The sequence below is a fragment of the Porcisia hertigi genome, chromosome 18 (genome assembly GCF_017918235.1).
Source record: "Porcisia hertigi strain C119 chromosome 18, whole genome shotgun sequence".
NCBI classification, from domain to species: Eukaryota; Euglenozoa; class Kinetoplastea; order Trypanosomatida; family Trypanosomatidae; genus Porcisia; species Porcisia hertigi.
In genome coordinates this window covers 186,289-204,365 of record NC_090577.1, presented here as the reverse complement: position 1 = coordinate 204,365, position 18,077 = coordinate 186,289, and the positions used below count along the sequence as shown (strand labels likewise).

General features: G+C 55.9%; 5 protein-coding genes across 5 annotated transcripts; all 5 read left to right on the top strand.

Annotated features, from left to right (window-relative positions):
* Nucleotides 1–102: 102 nt before the first annotated feature.
* JKF63_06535 (uncharacterized protein) lies at nt 103–2,793 on the top strand (the record flags this gene model as incomplete). The annotated part of the gene is made up of 1 exon (XM_067902484.1): nt 103–2,793. One exon carries the CDS (start codon nt 103–105, stop codon nt 2,791–2,793), a length of 2,691 nt encoding a protein of 896 aa, XP_067757901.1.
* Nucleotides 2,794–5,966: 3,173 nt separating this feature from the next.
* Nucleotides 5,967–7,202, top strand: JKF63_06534 (uncharacterized protein; the record flags this gene model as incomplete). Its single annotated transcript, XM_067902483.1, has 1 exon — nt 5,967–7,202. The coding sequence occupies one exon, from the start codon at nt 5,967–5,969 to the stop codon at nt 7,200–7,202; it is 1,236 nt and encodes a 411-aa protein (XP_067757900.1).
* Nucleotides 7,203–8,293: 1,091 nt separating this feature from the next.
* JKF63_06533 (uncharacterized protein) lies at nt 8,294–9,157 on the top strand (the record flags this gene model as incomplete). Its single annotated transcript, XM_067902482.1, has 1 exon — nt 8,294–9,157. The coding sequence occupies one exon, from the start codon at nt 8,294–8,296 to the stop codon at nt 9,155–9,157; it is 864 nt and encodes a 287-aa protein (XP_067757899.1).
* A 555-nt stretch (nt 9,158–9,712) lies between these two features.
* JKF63_06532 (uncharacterized protein) lies at nt 9,713–10,885 on the top strand (the record flags this gene model as incomplete). Its single annotated transcript, XM_067902481.1, has 1 exon — nt 9,713–10,885. One exon carries the CDS (start codon nt 9,713–9,715, stop codon nt 10,883–10,885), a length of 1,173 nt encoding a protein of 390 aa, XP_067757898.1.
* A 1,194-nt stretch (nt 10,886–12,079) lies between these two features.
* JKF63_06531 (uncharacterized protein) lies at nt 12,080–13,948 on the top strand (the record flags this gene model as incomplete). Its single annotated transcript, XM_067902480.1, has 1 exon — nt 12,080–13,948. One exon carries the CDS (start codon nt 12,080–12,082, stop codon nt 13,946–13,948), a length of 1,869 nt encoding a protein of 622 aa, XP_067757897.1.
* Nucleotides 13,949–18,077: the final 4,129 nt, after the last annotated feature.

Sequence of the window (18,077 nt, the reverse complement as noted above, 5' to 3'; positions counted from 1 at the left end):
GCCGCGGTGCCTCTAGTCGAGACACCCAAGATCTCATCGCATCCACCATTCAGGCGCTGATCCTCGCCTTCTCCTTTTCATCTCTCTGTTTGCTAGAGAAAGATGCTCCGCAGTGCTGTACATCGGGCAAAGAAAGGCCCTCATCCAAATCCCTTCAATGCCAAGTTTCTCGCCTCCATGCAAGTCGACGGCGGCAGCGCCAACTACTACAAGATCAACGAAATAAGCACCAAGTACAATTGTCTCCCCTTCTCCATCCGTGTTTTGCTCGAGTCTGCAGTGCGCAACTGCGACGAGTTCGATGTAACATCGAAGACAGTAGAGAGCATCTTCGACTGGAAGGACAACTGCATCAAAGGTATCGAGATCCCCTTCAAACCTGCACGCGTGGTGCTACAAGACTTCACCGGTGTGCCCTGTGTCGTTGATCTCGCGGCTATGCGTGACGCAACAAAGCGTCTCGGCGGTGATCCGCACAAGATTAACCCGAAGATTCCCGTCAATCTTGTCGTTGACCACTCCGTCCAGGTGGACTGCGCTGGTGTTCTGGACGCCGTGGAGCAGAACCAGAGCATGGAGATGTCCCGCAACCACGAGCGCTTTGAGTTTCTCAAGTGGGGCTCGAGAGCGTTCAACAACCTTCTTATTGTCCCCCCTGGCTCCGGCATTGTGCACCAGGTAAACCTCGAATACCTTGCTCACGTTGTGTTCAACGCGAATGGATTTCTATACCCCGATTCCGTCGTCGGTACCGACTCGCACACCACTATGATCAATGGTCTTGGTGTCGTGGGCTGGGGTGTCGGCGGTATCGAGGCCGAGGCCGCGATGCTAGGGCAGTCTCTGTCCTTGGTGCTGCCGCAGGTTGTCGGCTACAAGTTCGTTGGCAAGTTGCCGGATGGCTGCACGGCAACCGATCTCGTGCTCACGGTCGTGAAGAACCTCCGCAAGCTCGGTGTGGTGGGCAAGTTCGTTGAGTTCTTCGGCCCTGGTGTCGAAGCGCTCTCAGTTGCGGACCGCGCCACACTGGCCAATATGGCACCCGAGTATGGCGCCACCACTGGCTACTTCCCAATCGACCAAGAGACGATCAACTATCTCAAGAACACGAACCGCTCCGCTGAGCACGTGGCCCGCATCGAAAACTACGCCAAGGCTGTGGGGCTCTTCCGCACCGGTAACGAGCCGATCGAGTACACGCAGCTCCTGGAGCTAGACCTCTCCACCGTGGTCCCGTGCGTTGCCGGCCCGAAGCGCCCGCACGACAACGTGGCTTTGTCCGACATGGCGAAGGACTTCAAGGCCTGCATGTCGACCAAGTCTGGATTCAAGGGCTTCGGCATCCCGGAGGGGGAACACAAGAAGAAGGTCAAGTACACTGTCAATGGCGAGGAGGCGACGATGGAGCACGGCAGCGTCGTGATCGCGGCTATCACTTCCTGCACGAACACTTCGAACCCGAACGTCCTTGTCGCGGCGGGTCTTTTGGCAAAGAAGGCCATAGAGAAGGGACTCAAGGTGCCGCCTGGCATCAAGACGTCGCTCTCGCCGGGTTCACACGTGGTGACCAAATACCTTGAGAACGCTGGCCTGCAGAAGTGCCTTGACACCCTCGGTTTCAATACGACGGGCTATGGTTGCATGACGTGCATCGGCAACTCGGGCGAGATTGCACCTGAGGTATCGAAGTGCATCACCGACAACAACTTTGTGGCTGCTGCGGTGCTCTCCGGCAACCGCAACTTTGAGGCCCGCATTCACCCTCTGACGGCTGCGAACTACTTGGCCTCGCCACCGCTTGTCGTCGCCTTTGCCCTCGCCGGGCGCACGAATATCGACTTCGCCAAGGAGCCCATCGCGAACGGCGTGTACCTGCGCGACATCTGGCCTAGTAACGAGGAGATTGCGGAGGTGGTGAACAAGTGCGTCACACCAGACTTATTTAAGCAGGTGTACGCCAACATCGCTACCATGAACAAGCAGTGGAACGAGCTCAACGTTGAAGAGGGCGAGTTCTACCGGTGGGACGCCAAGTCGACATACATTCACAATCCCCCCTACTTTAACGGAATGACCCTCGATCTGCCCGGCGCGAAGAGTATCGAGAACGCCGCCTGCCTTGCCGTTTTCGGTGACTCCATCACGACTGACCATATCTCTCCGGCCGGCAACATTGCCAAGGACTCACCGGCAGCGAAGTTTCTCAAGGAGAACGGAGTGGAGCGAAAAGACTTCAACACGTATGGCGCGCGCCGCGGCAACGATGAGGTGATGGTTCGCGGCACCTTTGCCAACACGCGTCTGGGCAACCGCCTCGTCGGCGATGGCCAGACGGGTCCGTACACGGTTTATCACCCGAGCAGCGAGAAGATGTTCATCTTTGACGCGGCGATGAAGTACAAGGCGGCTGGCGTGCCAACGATCATTTTGGCGGGTAAGGAGTACGGCAGCGGGTCATCCCGAGACTGGGCTGCCAAGGGCCCGTTTCTGCAGGGTGTGAAGGCTGTCGTTGCGGAGAGTTTCGAGCGCATTCACCGCTCTAACCTGGTCGGCATGGGCGTCATCCCGCTCCAGTTCAACGATGGCGAGAACGTCACTTCTCTTGGTTTGACCGGAAAGGAGAAGTATTCCATCGATTTCTCTGGCGAGCTGCGTCCGCGTCAAAGCGTTGTTGTGAAGTGCGACAACGGCAAGTCTTTCACGGCGGTGCTGCGCATCGATACCGAGGTCGAGGTGAAGTACGTCGAGCACGGGGGCATTCTCAACTACGTGCTGCGCAACACGATCCAGTAACGACGACGCGGGAAAAAGGTTGCGTTCGCTTGTCTTGGACACACCTCATCTGCAACATGCTCGGCGCATGCTCTCGTACAGATCATCAGGTCCACGCAGCGACAACAGAGTGATATTGGGCTGGGGTGGGGAAGGTCTGCATCAGTGTGTTTGTGTGTTGCGTGGCGCCACAAGTGCGCTATAGGGGAAGGAGCGCTCCTCTTCCAATAGACACTGCTTCCTTGTCCGTCCTGGGAGAACCAAACGATTTGCTAATCTATTCATTCCCTCATCCCTCACACCTGCGCCGCTGGGCATATATATTACATTATTTTCTCCCTTCGTTTTTCTCCCCACCTATGGTACCCGAGTCGACACACACACACACATATATATATATATACTTCTATATATATATATAGATATAGACACGTGTGTCTCTGTGTGTGTGTGTGTGTGTGTGTGTAGGCATGAGTCTATGTATACATGTTTTATACGTGCATATGCGTGTACTGCCTTTCGATGTTCCCACCCCCTTTTTTTGTCGCCCTCTTCTATTTATTTCGTTTGGTGCTCAAACATTTTTTTCTTTTTTTTCCATTGGTGTTTGACTGTCACCCCCCTCCCCCATTTTGTGAGCTATGTTCGTATTGACTAACACATACAGACACACCGATATACATGCATTCTTCCCCTATAATCTTCGCGCGCGTTACCCTATGTCTGTGTACAATGTGTGTGTTTTTCAGTCTCCCTACGTCTATGTCTACGTCTATGTGTGTGTGTGTGTGTGTGTGTGTGTCTTTTTTGCGCTTTCTTGTTGGCCGTCAGTAAATGCTCTCTCTCCCTGTCCCTGTCCCCGTCCCTGTTGCTGTCTGTTTTTTCTTTTTTCCTTTTTCCCTTTTTTCCTCTCTCGCTCGTTCTTCTCTAACAGGGGAAACGTCACTTACTCTCTTTTTCCTTTTTTTTTCGGGGTGTGTACATAATTAAGCTTTTAATAGTACTTCGCTTTGCGCAGATGAAAATGTTGTTCACGGTATCCCTCCTCTTTTTTCACCTCTCTGTCTCTCTCTCTTTTCTGTCTTGCTGTTCTCCGTACGAGCCACCCTCCCCCTTGCAAACCTGTGCCGCTCTTTATCATAGATCACCGCCCCCGTTCACCCCCCCTTTTTTTCGGGAGTACTTTTCATTGTCGCTTTTTTTTTCCCATCAGGTGGACTTGAGCGATTGGGTCTGCGTGGGCTTTATGTACATGAGCGTGGCGTGCCCCTCCCCTCTCCCATTGTGAGGGCCGTGTTACGGATGTCATCCGCGACCTGTTCCACCCAAACTCTGGCCAGCTCTTCCGCCTTACAGGTTGGTCTTCGGCAGACCTACCTGCTTGTTTTTCTTCTTGCTCGAAATACCTTTGCTCCATGATCGTAAGGCAAGTGGTCTCTCCCGCGATTGACGCTTTATGCAGGTCGAGATGCACCGCCGCTGCGCTCCTCTACATCACTATTCCCCTCTCCCCATGCCACCACAGGAGTGGTGATAGATCCGTGTTGTCGGCACACATACGCACACACATTACAGACATCCAGCTGATACGAACTACCACCAGAAGTGCCATTGTGTCTCTCTCTCTCTCCCGTTCTTCTTGGTCGGCTCTCGTGTAGTACGTGAGAAGGGCGAAGTAACAAAGAGGCAGGATATTCACTCCTACACACCTGAAGGCACACATGGAGGCTGGGGGGGGAGGAAGGGAGAGGGACACATCCAGCAGCATAGGAGACTGTTGTAGCAGAAGGTAATGTGGTGGGGGACCAAAAAAGAAGAACATCAAGAACAACGCACACACACCCCTGAGGTGTGTGTGTGTGTGTGTGTGTGTGCGTGTGGGGGGTCGGCAATTCTCGCTATTATAAAAGGAAAGGCGAATCATCATTAAAAAAACAAAGAGCACCTCATGCGCATGTTTGTGAAGGCGTTGAGGAGGCGGAGGCGTGGGAAGGTGTGTACGAAGACCGTTACGGTTGCACGACATGGTTCGTTCGTGAAAGGGGGGGGGAGGTCCACTTTTCTGTGTCCGTGTGAATGATGTTTGCGTGGCGTCAACAATGAGGGCGATGCTTATAAAGATGTGCTTACGAAAAAAAGAGGATGAGGCCAGCGTGTGCGCGTCACACATGTGCGCAATGGTTATTCCCGCCGACTCTCTCTGACTGTGAGTCTCTCTCCTTGTGTGCGTGCGTGTGTTGCAATGAAACTCCCTTACCTAAAACTTATTACAAAGTGCTTCGCTTCGGATCATGTGAGAAACCAAAAAAAAAACAAAACATAACAGAAAACAGAAAAAAGGGGCTAAGCAATGTCACACACTCCCTTCACACCTCTCTTCCTTTTTCTTCCTCCCCCCCCCCCACACACACACACACACCTGATAAGGTGACGTTGTGAGAGGGGGTAGGATAGGTGGGGTTAGGGGATGAAGGATACATGCAGGACGCCCACATTTGCTGCTCATTTTCTGCGTGCCTCGTTTTTTTTAAAAGTTTACAGAGGGCGGACCGCAGCAGTTGGAATGTCCCCTGCACTAAACATTTGGTTTGTGCAGAAAGTAGTTCGCGCCGGATGGGGCCGGCGGGCGGCACGAGTGTTGTGATGGTGGAAAATAATGGCAAAGGGGGGCGGGGGGGGCGAAGTACGATGTGTTTATTTCCCTTTTATCCTTGGCCTCATTGTTTTTTTCTGTTGTCAAAATGGGTTTCTTACCGCCGTCCCAGTCTCCCGCTGCTGCTGCTGCTGCTGCTGCTGCTGCTCACATGTGTCCAGTTGTCACAGATTCATTGTTTCACTTCTTTCTCTCCCCTCCCTTTTTCTTCACCACTTTTCGGTGTTCGTTGCGTGTTTCTTTCCCCACATCAGCATCGTCCGCGTCGGCAGCTGTCACGGTCACTTTGACAGCTCACACATATACACACACACACACTCCCCGTCATTCTCCCCTCCTATACCCCCCCCCCAAAAAAAAAAAAAATATATATATATATATATCTACCGGTGCCCAAGTGCGACATCTTCCGGGGCCTTTCCTGCGGCTGGGTACCCCCCCTCGATCTGTTTTCTTCTCCTTGTGTCTTGTACGCGGCGCGGGATCTCCGAAAAGGGGAGGGTGGTGATAGGACTTGATCTCTTTCTCACAAAGCACTTGAATGCCGCCACTGACGCTTGAGCAGGTCCTGGCGCGCTCCATGCGGCTGCCGCGTCAGCGTGCTCGGCAGGTCTCACGACTCTACAATAACCGTGAATCCAATGGGCTCGGTGGCGGTCTTGAACGGGCACCGCTGAACTGTACAGGACAAAGTCTGGATGGCTCAAATCTACCCAGCAGCAGTGGGATCGCTTCGATGATGGGGCACCATCACGTGGGGAAGCGTGGTAACGCCGGGCCCAGCAGCGTGGCTGCGACCGCAGCGAACAAAAACCGAAACTTCTTTGAGCTCATTGAGCGCGAGGATGCGCGTCGGCAAGCCGGTCGCTTGAGCCTACACACCAGCGGCCATCTTATTCGTAACAGCGCTGACCTCGCAACGTACCTGAAAATGGCGCAGCGCACCGGTGACTGGGAGGGCGGATTGCGGGCATTTGCTGAGGCGACCGCGCTACCCTCTGTGATGGCGATGCTGGCGGCATCAGACGCCTCGGCAACTACGCCGATCTTGTCTACCTCGTCGCAGCCTGCGCTGTCCGGGTGCGGCATCAGCCCTACTGCGGTTCACATAACGGCTGTTCTTGACATGTGTGCCAAGGCAGAAAAATGGGACCTGGCGGAAAAGCTGGGCGCCTTCTTTGCGCCTGCCTACCCCGATGTCTTCTATCGTTTGGTCGAGCTCATGGCACGGCGCCAGTCGTCGGACACAGAAGCTGGCGACTGCGGATGGCGTGCAGCCTTCGCTTACTTGACCACTCGATGCCCGTTGCCCGCTGCGGAGATTTCCGTGGAGGCGTTTAATGTGTGTCTGCGCGGCTGCGAGGCTGCGCTGGACTGGCGAGGCGCCCTGGAGGTTGTGCGGGCCATGGGGCCGAACCCCCTGCAAGGGTGGCGTGTCGCTGAAGAGGAGGGGGGCGAGTCTGACAGCACGGCGACCGAGGTCTTGCACTCTGGTGTAGCGACTATATCAGACCCTACCGAGGGGAATGCGATGTCCTCATCGCCGCCAAACGCGTCCGTTCCTCCTGCACCGTCCCTGTCGACGCCGCCGTCACCGAATGTAGTGAGCTACGCAACGCTCATCGCAACACTCGAGCAGTCCGGCAAGGAAGGGATCGCTTCGGAGGTGCTGAATCGGCTGCCAGCAGTTGAGAAGGAAGAGATCACGGCCTCGTATGCAGCATTGATCATGGTGTGGTCTAATCAGATCCTGCACAGGAAGCGGCAGCGCTTCTGAACATGAGACAGCCGCGCCGCATATACATTTGTCAATCTCCGCGAGAAGGGAGGAAAGGGTGGGTGGGTGGGTGGGTTGGAGAGGGATCGTGCGGCTGCTGGTGCGCCTTCTCGAAAACGCTCCTTCGTGAGTGTTGTTGTGTAGGAGGGTGTTTATGGCATCACCCCCCCCCCCTCCCCCTCCTCCTCCCCCTCCCCCTCCAAAAAAAAAAATGCCTGCCGGGATGCGGTGTGCTTTTATGCATATTTGTAGGTGTGTGTGTGTTTGTTTGTATTTTTATTATGCTTGAGGACTTTTCACGTTGGTGAGGAGTCATCAAAACGGCCTGATAGGGAAACACCAACACCCGGGCAGATGGAAATAGCGCCACTAAAGAAAGGCTCAGATGTGAAGGCTGTGCAGAAAGCTGTAGTTTGCCCACGTTGCGCCTTGGTGTATCGGTGGTGGAGAGGATGCTCACATGCATACACACACACACACACACACTCAAGGGCACAGAAGGAGGAGAGGTAAAACATTGGGCAAAGGTCCAACTGCTCATGTTCTCTTGCACACCACGAGAATCAATGAGAGGTGGCAGTAAAGACTTCACGAATGTTGCTTTTTTTTTTTACACAGTGGTCGACCCACATCGACACCCAACTATGTGTGTGTACTATCTGCTCTGTGAAGCACCGCAGAGAGCGCATTCATCTTCGCCCTGGCGTTGCCCCCCACCCCCTCTCCCCCTTTTACCTTCTGTCATCCCCTGATCCTGCATATGCACACATACATGTATGTGTATATGTATGTTCATGCCGTCAATAATCCACTGGCTACAGTTTTAGTACGTCCGCAGGCATATCTGTGCCTCTCTTTCTTTTGCTCACGCACTCGCTCGTACGGTCTTTGACACGCCTTGCTTCTCCCCCCCTTTTTTTTCATTTTTGCCTCTCTCTGTGACTGCAAAGCCGGATTTTGACTTTCACGACTGTCAAGTTGTTCTTCAACTGCCCCCCCCCCCCTCCCCCTCCCTCCCCTATTCCCCGGCCCCCTTTCCCGCTCTCTCTCTCTCCTTCCTTCCCTCCCCCCTCTATATATATATCATCTACATGTCCGCGGCGGTGACATGGTTGCAGAATAGTTTCGGTGTCGACATGACAGGTGATTGGAATCACCATGTTCATCTCAACGTTGGTGGCACCCTCTACACGACACGTCGACACACACTACGTGCGCTCAAGGATAATCGTGTTTTCGGTCCTATTCTCGACGGCCGCGTACGTCGATGCGAGGATGGCAGTTTTTTGATCGACCGCGACGGTGCCTTGTTTCGTTACATCATCGCGTATCTCCGCGATGGCCGCCTTACGCTGCCAGACAACTTTTGGGAATGGGAAATGCTGCTGCAGGAGATACGCTACTATGACCTGCCGGAGATGGAGAAGAGTGTCATGGACAGCTTTGAGTACCAAAAGAGCGTTTTTCGCCGCCAGCTGCCACGCTGTGTGTGTGTGTGGTGGCCCCCGGCCTCCCCCCAAATGAAGGACAAGGAGATATTCAATGCAGGATGGGGTGATGCTCCTGCACCGGCCTGCTCCTCCACTTCTTCCCCGGGGGTTATTCAACCGATACGACGTGCTGAAACAGTGAGACGCAATGAACACGATGTCGCTGCCGCGGAGAACCAGACTCGCGCACCGAGGGAGGGAAATCTGGAGGTGGCTGCTGCTGCTGCTGCTGCATTGTCGTCATCACTGCGTCCATCCGCTTCCTCGCATGTTCGCATTGTGCCGCCGCTTCCCGGGTTGACAGTAGAGGCATCGTCTGGGCGGCTTGTGACGTTCCGTGAGACGCAGGTGCTTGAGAACCTCGACGATCTTGTGACGGTGTTGCTCGCAGACTATGGCTTCTCGATCCAGCACTGGGACGTTGAACGCGGCCGCGTGTTTTTGACGTTGCCTGGTCTCATGTGAGAAGGAAGCTGTTAGACGCAGCAGGAGGTAATCAGTCCCCGCTCCCCCCTCACTCCTTTTTTTTTTGTTCTCGTACCTACGAACGCAGGCACTTGACGCTGCCGACAAAAAAGCAGAAGGGCAAAAACTGTTCAACTCACCTCGGAAGAAAAAGGACACCCAGAGTACTTTGATTGCTTCGCATTTGTCTCCCACTTTTGGGCGGTGCAAGCCGAAGCATCCCGCAAAGGGGGGGTTATACACGACGTGCGTGGTACGCAGAAACGTCTTGATAGTGTTCCTATATATCTCGGCACACACATACATACACACACGTGTGTGCGTGTGTGTGTGTGTGTGTGTGGATCATTTCCATAATGTGGACACGTTGACCCTCATCGAATCATTTTTCGCTTTTTTTTTCCCGGGTGATATTCTGCTCATGCGCACCCACATGGCGGTCATGGGTTGGGGGCCTTCCCATCTCGCCCCCGCCTCCCCGCCTCCCTCCCGCCCGACGCACGCACACGCACACGTATAAGCATATAGACACATTGTAAGGAATGAGACAGTGAGATGCAGAAAACTCTCTTCGATTTTTTGCCGAGGGGCATAAGTGACGGCAGGGCCGCCGCCACAGTCACTCCTATCATCGCTGTCGCCGAGAGCAGAGTGCGGCCGCGGCAGCCCTTCTCCGACTCGAGTGGTGAAGACTCCACAGACGGGCAGAATTCCTCTCCTGGAAAGATCGCCAAGACGGAGCAGGCGAGCCGTCTGTGCCGGGAACACAAAATCAGAACCCCGGAGGGCGCCCGTAGAGATGACGCAATCGACTTGGATGCGAGTGCCCCACTTCCGCTGGCCAAGTCCCAAGAGCAGAAGTGTAGCTATGGTGGTGTCGTTGCCGGGGCGAGGCGTGCCTCCAGGAGCGCTACTGAGGCTACTAAGGCTGCGGCCACTGCCACCCTCGGCGCATCGTGCGCCACAGCATCACCCCTTTCGCCTTCTGCTATCAGCAGCCACTGGCTTGCTAGTCTCATCACCAACCCCGAGTGGAGAGATTTCTTGGTACCCGTTACAAGCGATTCTTGGCGCAGTGGTGCCTTCCTCCACATCGAGCGCTTTCTCGACACCGAGAAGAAAAACGGCAAGGTCATACTGCCTCCCACTGCGGACATCTTCAACGCGTTCAACAGTTGCCCGTTTCGAGACTTGAAGGTGGTTTTGCTGGGCCAAGACCCGTACCACGATCTCCACCAAGCGCATGGGCTCTGTTTCTCCGTTTTGCCAGGAGTGCCGCTTCCGCCGAGTCTTCGCAACATGTACAAGGAGCTCTCGTCAGACATCGCGGGCTTCCAGGCACCAAAGCACGGCTACCTACAAAGCTGGTCGGAACAGGGGATGCTGATGCTCAATGCGACCTTGACCGTTGAGGCACACAAGGCCAATTCGCACAGCCAAGCCAGTGGCTGGTCTGTCTTCACGGACGCCGTCATTGAGCACCTCTCCCGGCACCATCCGAACAGGCTCGTGTTCTTGCTCTGGGGCAGTTACGCGCGGAAGAAAAAGCAGCTCATAGACACACGCCGGCACATCGTCCTGGAGAGTGTCCACCCGTCACCGCTGAGCGCCAGCCGCGGCTGGTTCGGATGCCGCTGCTTCTCCGCGTGTAACGAGGCGTTACTGAGCGTGGGCCACCCTCCAATGCAGTGGCAACTACCCCTGAACGCGCCACTACATGGACAGTGACGGGGGCGGGCTGAGAAGAAAAAATGGAGGTGAGTGGGGGCTCAAGGGCAAGGGCCACGATTCACCCAATTGCAGAGGCCTGATGCAGAATTATGCCGTGGCAACACCGCGCCGAGGAGGAGGAGGAGGGGGAGGCCATTTCCTTCCCGGAATGGAAGTAGATCGCTTCAGTGGCAGGTGAAGCAGTACCGAGATAATAAGAGACGCCAGCAGAGTCTCCGCGTGCCGCAAGATCCGGAGAAATATCCGGTGCTGCCATGACCCAACCGAGGGGGTAACACCGAGAAGGTGTGGGGGGGGGGGAAGGGAGAGAGAAAAGAATAATATAGGAGGAGGATGTCGCAAAGTCGTTACTCTGAGACCCCCATTTCGATTGAGAGATGAATGCACGGAGCTGTACCGTAAAAAAAAAACTGCGCGGGGGCATTTCAAAGATCCCTCCCTCTCTTCTCACTTCCCCCCCTCTTCTCACTTCCCCCATTCCTCTACTCTTTGTGTATACATATTAGTGTATTCCTTTGATTCTACGCGTTGCTCAATGGAGGCGATGTGTGCTTCTGTGTGTATGTGTGTATGTGTGTGTGTATGTGTGTGTGTGTGTGTGTAGATTGGATCAGCTTGTATGACCGAAGGGACGCTCAACGGAAAAAAAAAGAAACATGCAAACGAACATGTGTTTTTTTTTTTATCGAGTACAAAAAGAAAAGGGAAAGGAAAGGGTCGGGGTGCTGAACGAATATAACGGGGCATCTGTGTGTCGTCGCCCCCCCTTCCCTCCCCCCCGCCGAAACCGAAATGCGCGTCTTCGCCTGTATGATCTCCTACTGTATTCAAACCTTGAGTGCTTCTGTTTAATTTTCGTGAACTCCGTCTGTCTTTTCTTTTTTTGTCCTTTCTTCTTCGCTTAATTATACGTGTGCCGTTACTCTGGACTCCCCCAAACTAAAAAGTTTGCGCTGCCACTTTCGAGAGTGACCGTGTCTCCAACTACTTCTCTCACCTTTCTGCACATACGTGCGCGCACAGAAACGGGTGCGCACCACACACACCTACACATACTTATATGTATGTCTATACCTACATATATACCTACAAAGACATTTTCCCTTATCTCTACCTCCTCTCTATTGCCCACCGGCTGGATAGCCCTTGAGGCACGTCAGGAAGCCTGTATCCTCTCAAGGTGTTCCATATATGAGTTACACTGCCATGGCCGATTTCGTCACGGACGCAGCTGCGCCTCAGATTTCAAGCTCGAGTGAGAGGCCGGTGGCGGCCTTCAACGATGCGGCAGAGACCGAGCTAAGCTCTTCCCAGCGTTCCTCTCAGATGCAACCGCAGCTTTGTGCACCACCGCCCCCGACGGCGCAGTTGCTGCGAGTGCCAGAGGTGATGGATGACTTTATCCGAAATTTTCTCTATCGTAATGGCATGATGCGCACCCTGCAGGCCTTTGAGAGTGAGTGGTATGATGAGAGGTCTGGCGTTGGTACTAATAGCGCCCGCGTCTCTCCAGAGAATCCAATGGTGCCGGACAACTACCGCGAGACAATGTTGCTTCAAAACCGCATCGAGCTACTCGAGCGCGAGCTCCGTCAGCAGGCGGAACTAACTACGCGCGTCATGCAGCAGTGGACGCAGGCAAAGAAGGACCGCGAGTACCATCGCACAGGTCACCAGCGTGTTGTTCAGGAAAATGCGCGCCTCAGTCGTTTGCTCAAACAGGCAGGCCAGCACGCAGAGCTCGTTAATCCAACGTTGACAGAGTCCCGCATTCGATGCGAGCAGCTCCTGAAGTCGAAGTCACTTTTAGCAATCGAGCGCGACAAGTTGCGTAAAGAGAAGGAACAGCTCGAGTGGCGCGTAGGAGCGCTGGAGGAACAGCTACAGCAGCAGTCATCTGGAGGTGACACAAAGGAGCCCAAGCCCCCAGCATCGACGCAGCGCGCTGGAAAATCGAAGTCTGGACATGCGAGCGGCAAGTCCAATGCGGTCTTGCGTCGTAGACTGCGGTCGTCACCATCGCCGGCGAACACCAAGGCTGCGGAGGCAGAGGCAGACGGGTTTGTGTGGCCGCCCGACGATCGCGCACACCCTCCTGAGCTAGTGGCTGCCGCTCCCTTTCCGGGCAACGGTGATGACGGAAAGTCAGGCTTTCTGCCCTCTGCTGCCCCACCAAGTGAATGGGTGGAGCAGGCCTCTTTTCAGGCTCACACGATGGCGGTCACGAGTGTTTCGCTGCATCCTTTCAAGCCGGTTGTGGCGAGTGGAGGCGATGATGGCAGCTGGCGACTTTCGATGCTGCCGACTGGAGAAGCTATCGCGTCTGGCCAGGGGCACAGCAACTGGATTTCCTGCGTTGGCGTACACCCGCGCGGCACCATGCTCGCCACCGGCTCTGGAGATAAAACGGTCAAGTTGTGGGACTTTGCGAGTAGCCGCTGCGCCGCCACACTGATCGCCCACACCGACGGAATCTGGGACCTCGAGTTTCAGGACACCGGCGTCCTGCTAGCAACTGCCGCGCTGGACAAGACGGCACGTGTGTGGGATGTGGACCACGGCGTGTGCCGGCAAACACTCCGGGGTCACCTAGATGCGGTGAACACTGTCAGCTGGCTGCCGTGCACGAATCTGCTGCTCACAGGCAGCGCGGATAAGTGCGTCGCCGTCTGGGACTCCCGCCAGGCCACCAAGGCGCAGTCCTTTACCGGACATCGTGCCGCTGTGTTGTCTGTGGTGGCAGGGTCGGTGGGAAAATCAGTGTTCGCTTCTTGTGACACCCAAGGCACTGTCATTCTCTGGGATGCCCGTGTCATGGCGCAGCTTCTCTGTGTTGAATGTGGGCCGCAGCCCGCTAACTGCGTCGCCCTGGACAGCGCTGGTCGCCACATCGCGGTTGCTAGCGACGACGGTACTATCAAGGTGATCGATGTGGAGGACTCGGTGGTGTCAGAGCTGATGGGTCATGAAGGCCCTGTGCAAAGTGTAGCATTCGACGAGGCGACCCATCAGTTCCTCGTCAGTGGCGGCAGCGATCGAACCATTCGGTACTGGTGCTGAGGGGCACCGAAGCAATAGTGTCTGTCGTGAAAAGAGAGAGTTTTTTCTTTTTTTCTTCATGTATCTCTAGTCACGGTTGGGTCGATCCACGTGCATGAGTTGAGGGCGTAGTTAGGGCTCTACAACCTTGAGCCACATGGGCATGCAGGAGGTGGGGGAGCGAGAGAGAGAATGTAGAATGGGGAGGAGAGAGAGAGGAACATGTACATTAGTGTCCGCGGGGTGAAAATATGCCCGTTTATTATTAATTATTATTGCCTCTTGATGGATATCATTTTTTTCCTGGCATACGCGCCGTCGTGCACGTGTCTGTCTGTGTCTGTGTCTGTGTGTGTGTCTCTGTGTGTGTGTGAGTACACCGATGTACGTGAGAGTGGTGTATTCCGTAGGCCAGGAGGGAAATGCAAGGGCACTTAGAAGGGGATTTTTTTTGTGGCTCCAACACGTGGGAGAGATGGTGTATGCCGGCGTGAGCGCGGAGCATCGAACATCAACTGTTCTTCTTCCCCAGTGCGATGGCGCGAAACGCTGTTGTGTACGTCGGTGCTCATTGAGCCGATACCTTCCACTTTTGTGCCCCCTTTTCTTTCTTGTAGGCATTACTCCACCCGCTTCTAGACCTTGCACTGTTGTAAGTGTCCTCTCTTTTTATTTGAATGTTGGGGCTGGTGTATGTATAGCTTTACAGTTGTCTCGCATGCGCAATGGGGAAAAGCGCGTATGTGTGGGAAGAAGAAAAAATAGATGCCAATTCATGTGCACGCACACACACACACACACACACACCGACGTAATCGTATACAAAAGCAGGTTCGGCATCTTGGAAGGTGTTCATCAACGGTTATGCCCCCTCCCCTTCCCCCTTCCCCCCTTTCCCCCACTGTTGTTTTCCCCACTTTATGCTCTGCATTGCTCTCGATCCACATATCTTTTTGATCTCCCCTTTTTTTTTCACCGCATATCTTTCCTGCTACCTTCCCGGTTGCGCCACATGTGTACATCACTGTGCATGTGTGCATATATATATCCACACGTACGCGCGTACATGTAAATCCCCCGCTTTTTAATTATCACGCGCCACATACTCCATTTCTGAGGACTCACTCGCTATCACTCGTGTGTTCCCCCCCTTCCCTCGCAGCCTCGCTTTCCATACCCCCTCCCCTCCCTTTCACCCAACACACACACACACACACACACACACACGCAAATGACGGCAGTGCAGCCGGCAGCGGCGGATGCGCCGGCGAAGGATGCAGACGGTGACACGAGGCGATCAGGGAGAGGCGCGGGACGTCGTCCCGGCCCCGAGTTGCTTTGTATCAATCACGCGGCGTCAGACGCGCACTACAACGGTTTGTCATCAGCTCCGCTCTCGCGCGCGCCTTTCTGCATCCCGCCCCCTCCGCCAGCCCGCACCCCTCAGTCCACACCCAGCCGGCGACGGCGCCGCTGCCCGGACTGTACATCGCACCACGTGCCAGTGGCTGGTTGCACCACAGCGTCAGCCGCTGTTATGCGGATTAACATCACGACGGGTGTTCAGTGCACAGTGCTCTGATTGGGATCCGTTGAATGTCTTTCATCCTGCGCGGCAGCGCAGCCAGCACACACGCACAGCAAGCCGCGGGTATGCGGCAGGACTCTTGGAGAAGTAACACCCGCGGCGTCTCACTTAACGGAGCTGCAGCGGCTACGGTTCTCCTCGCACACTTCAAGTGGGGTGGCGCATGGCACATGGCGGCAAGTGCGCCACGTGCCACCACCGCAGCACCATCATCTCCATCTCCTGAAATCGAGGTGCGCCGACAGAGCAGCGTCGCACCCCGTTAGACAGAGATGTCGGACCGTTGTCCCTGTGTCCCGCCAAGCGCAGGGCACAGGGGGCACACGGTGCAGCGGCGCTGACACACACACACACACAAAAAAAGGGAGGGGTGGAGGCTCAACATTTGTACACATTCGAATTGTCCGCATGGGCGCAAGTCGGTCCGCTCGTCGTTAAGGAAATGTTTTTCATCACAGCGCTCCACGCAGCGACAGCTGCGGCAGTCCGCATGGCTGCTTCTTCCCCTCCCTTTCACCCACACACACACACACACACACACACGCAAATGACGGCAGTGCAGCCGGCAGCGGCGGATGCGCCGGCGAAGGATGCAGACGGTGACACGAGGCGATCAGGGAGAGGCGCGGGACGTCGTCCCGGCCCCGAGTTGCTTTGTATCAATCACGCGGCGTCAGACGCGCACTACAACGGTTTGTCATCAGCTCCGCTCTCGCGCGCGCCTTTCTGCATCCCGCCCCCTCCGCCAGCCCGCACCCCTCAGTCCACACCCAGCCGGCGACGGCGCCGCTGCCCGGACTGTACATCGCACCACGTGCCAGTGGCTGGTTGCACCACAGCGTCAGCCGCTGTTATGCGGATTAACATCACGACGGGTGTTCAGTGCACAGTGCTCTGATTGGGATCCGTTGAATGTCTTTCATCCTGCGCGGCAGCGCAGCCAGCACACACGCACAGCAAGCCGCGGGTATGCGGCAGGACTCTTGGAGAAGTAACACCCGCGGCGTCTCACTTAACGGAGCTGCAGCGGCTACGGTTCTCCTCGCACACTTCAAGTGGGGTGGCGCATGGCACATGGCGGCAAGTGCGCCACGTGCCACCACCGCAGCACCATCATCTCCATCTCCTGAAATCGAGGTGCGCCGACAGAGCAGCGTCGCACCCCGTTAGACAGAGATGTCGGACCGTTGTCCCTGTGTCCCGCCAAGCGCAGGGCACAGGGGGCACACGGTGCAGCGGCGCTGACACACACACACACACAAAAAAAGGGAGGGGTGGAGGCTCAACATTTGTACACATTCGAATTGTCCGCATGGGCGCAAGTCGGTCCGCTCGTCGTTAAGGAAATGTTTTTCATCACAGCGCTCCACGCAGCGACAGCTGCGGCAGTCCGCATGGCTGCTTCTTCCCCTCCCTTTCACCCAACACACACACACACACACACACACGCAAATGACGGCAGTGCAGCCGGCAGCGGCGGATGCGCCAGCGAAGGATGCAGACGGTGACACGAGGCGATCAGGGGAGAGGCGCGGGACGTCGTCCCGGCCCCGAGTTGCTTTGTATCAATCACGCGGCGTCAGACGCGCACTACAACGGTTTGTCATCAGCTCCGCTCTCGCGCGCGCCTTTCTGCATCCCGCCCCCTCCGCCAGCCCGCACCCCTCAGTCCACACCCAGCCGGCGACGGCGCCGCTGCCCGGACTGTACATCGCACCACGTGCCAGTGGCTGGTTGCACCACAGCGTCAGCCGCTGTTATGCGGATTAACATCACGACGGGTGTTCAGTGCACAGTGCTCTGATTGGGATCCGTTGAATGTCTTTCATCCTGCGCGGCAGCGCAGCCAGCACACACGCACAGCAAGCCGCGGGTATGCGGCAGGACTCTTGGAGAAGTAACACCCGCGGCGTCTCACTTAACGGAGCTGCAGCGGCTACGGTTCTCCTCGCACACTTCAAGTGGGGTGGCGCATGGCACATGGCGGCAAGTGCGCCACGTGCCACCACCGCAGCACCATCATCTCCATCTCCTGAAATCGAGGTGCGCCGACAGAGCAGCGTCGCACCCCGTTAGACAGAGATGTCGGACCGTTGTCCCTGTGTCCCGCCAAGCGCAGGGCACAGGGGGCACACGGTGCAGCGGCGCTGACACACACACACACACACAAAAAAGGGAGGGGTGGAGGCTCAACATTTGTACACATTCGAATTGTCCGCATGGGCGCAAGTCGGTCCGCTCGTCGTTAAGGAAATGTTTTTCATCACAGCGCTCCACGCAGCGACAGCTGCGGCAGTCCGCATGGCTGCTTCTTCCCCTCCCTTTCACCCAACACACACACACACACACACACACGCAAATGACGGCAGTGCAGCCGGCAGCGGCGGATGCGCCAGCGAAGGATGCAGACGGTGACACGAGGCGATCAGGGAGAGGCGCGGGACGTCGTCCCGGCCCCGAGTTGCTTTGTATCAATCACGCGGCGTCAGACGCGCACTACAACGGTTTGTCATCAGCTCCGCTCTCGCGCGCGCCTTTCTGCATCCCGCCCCTCCGCCAGCC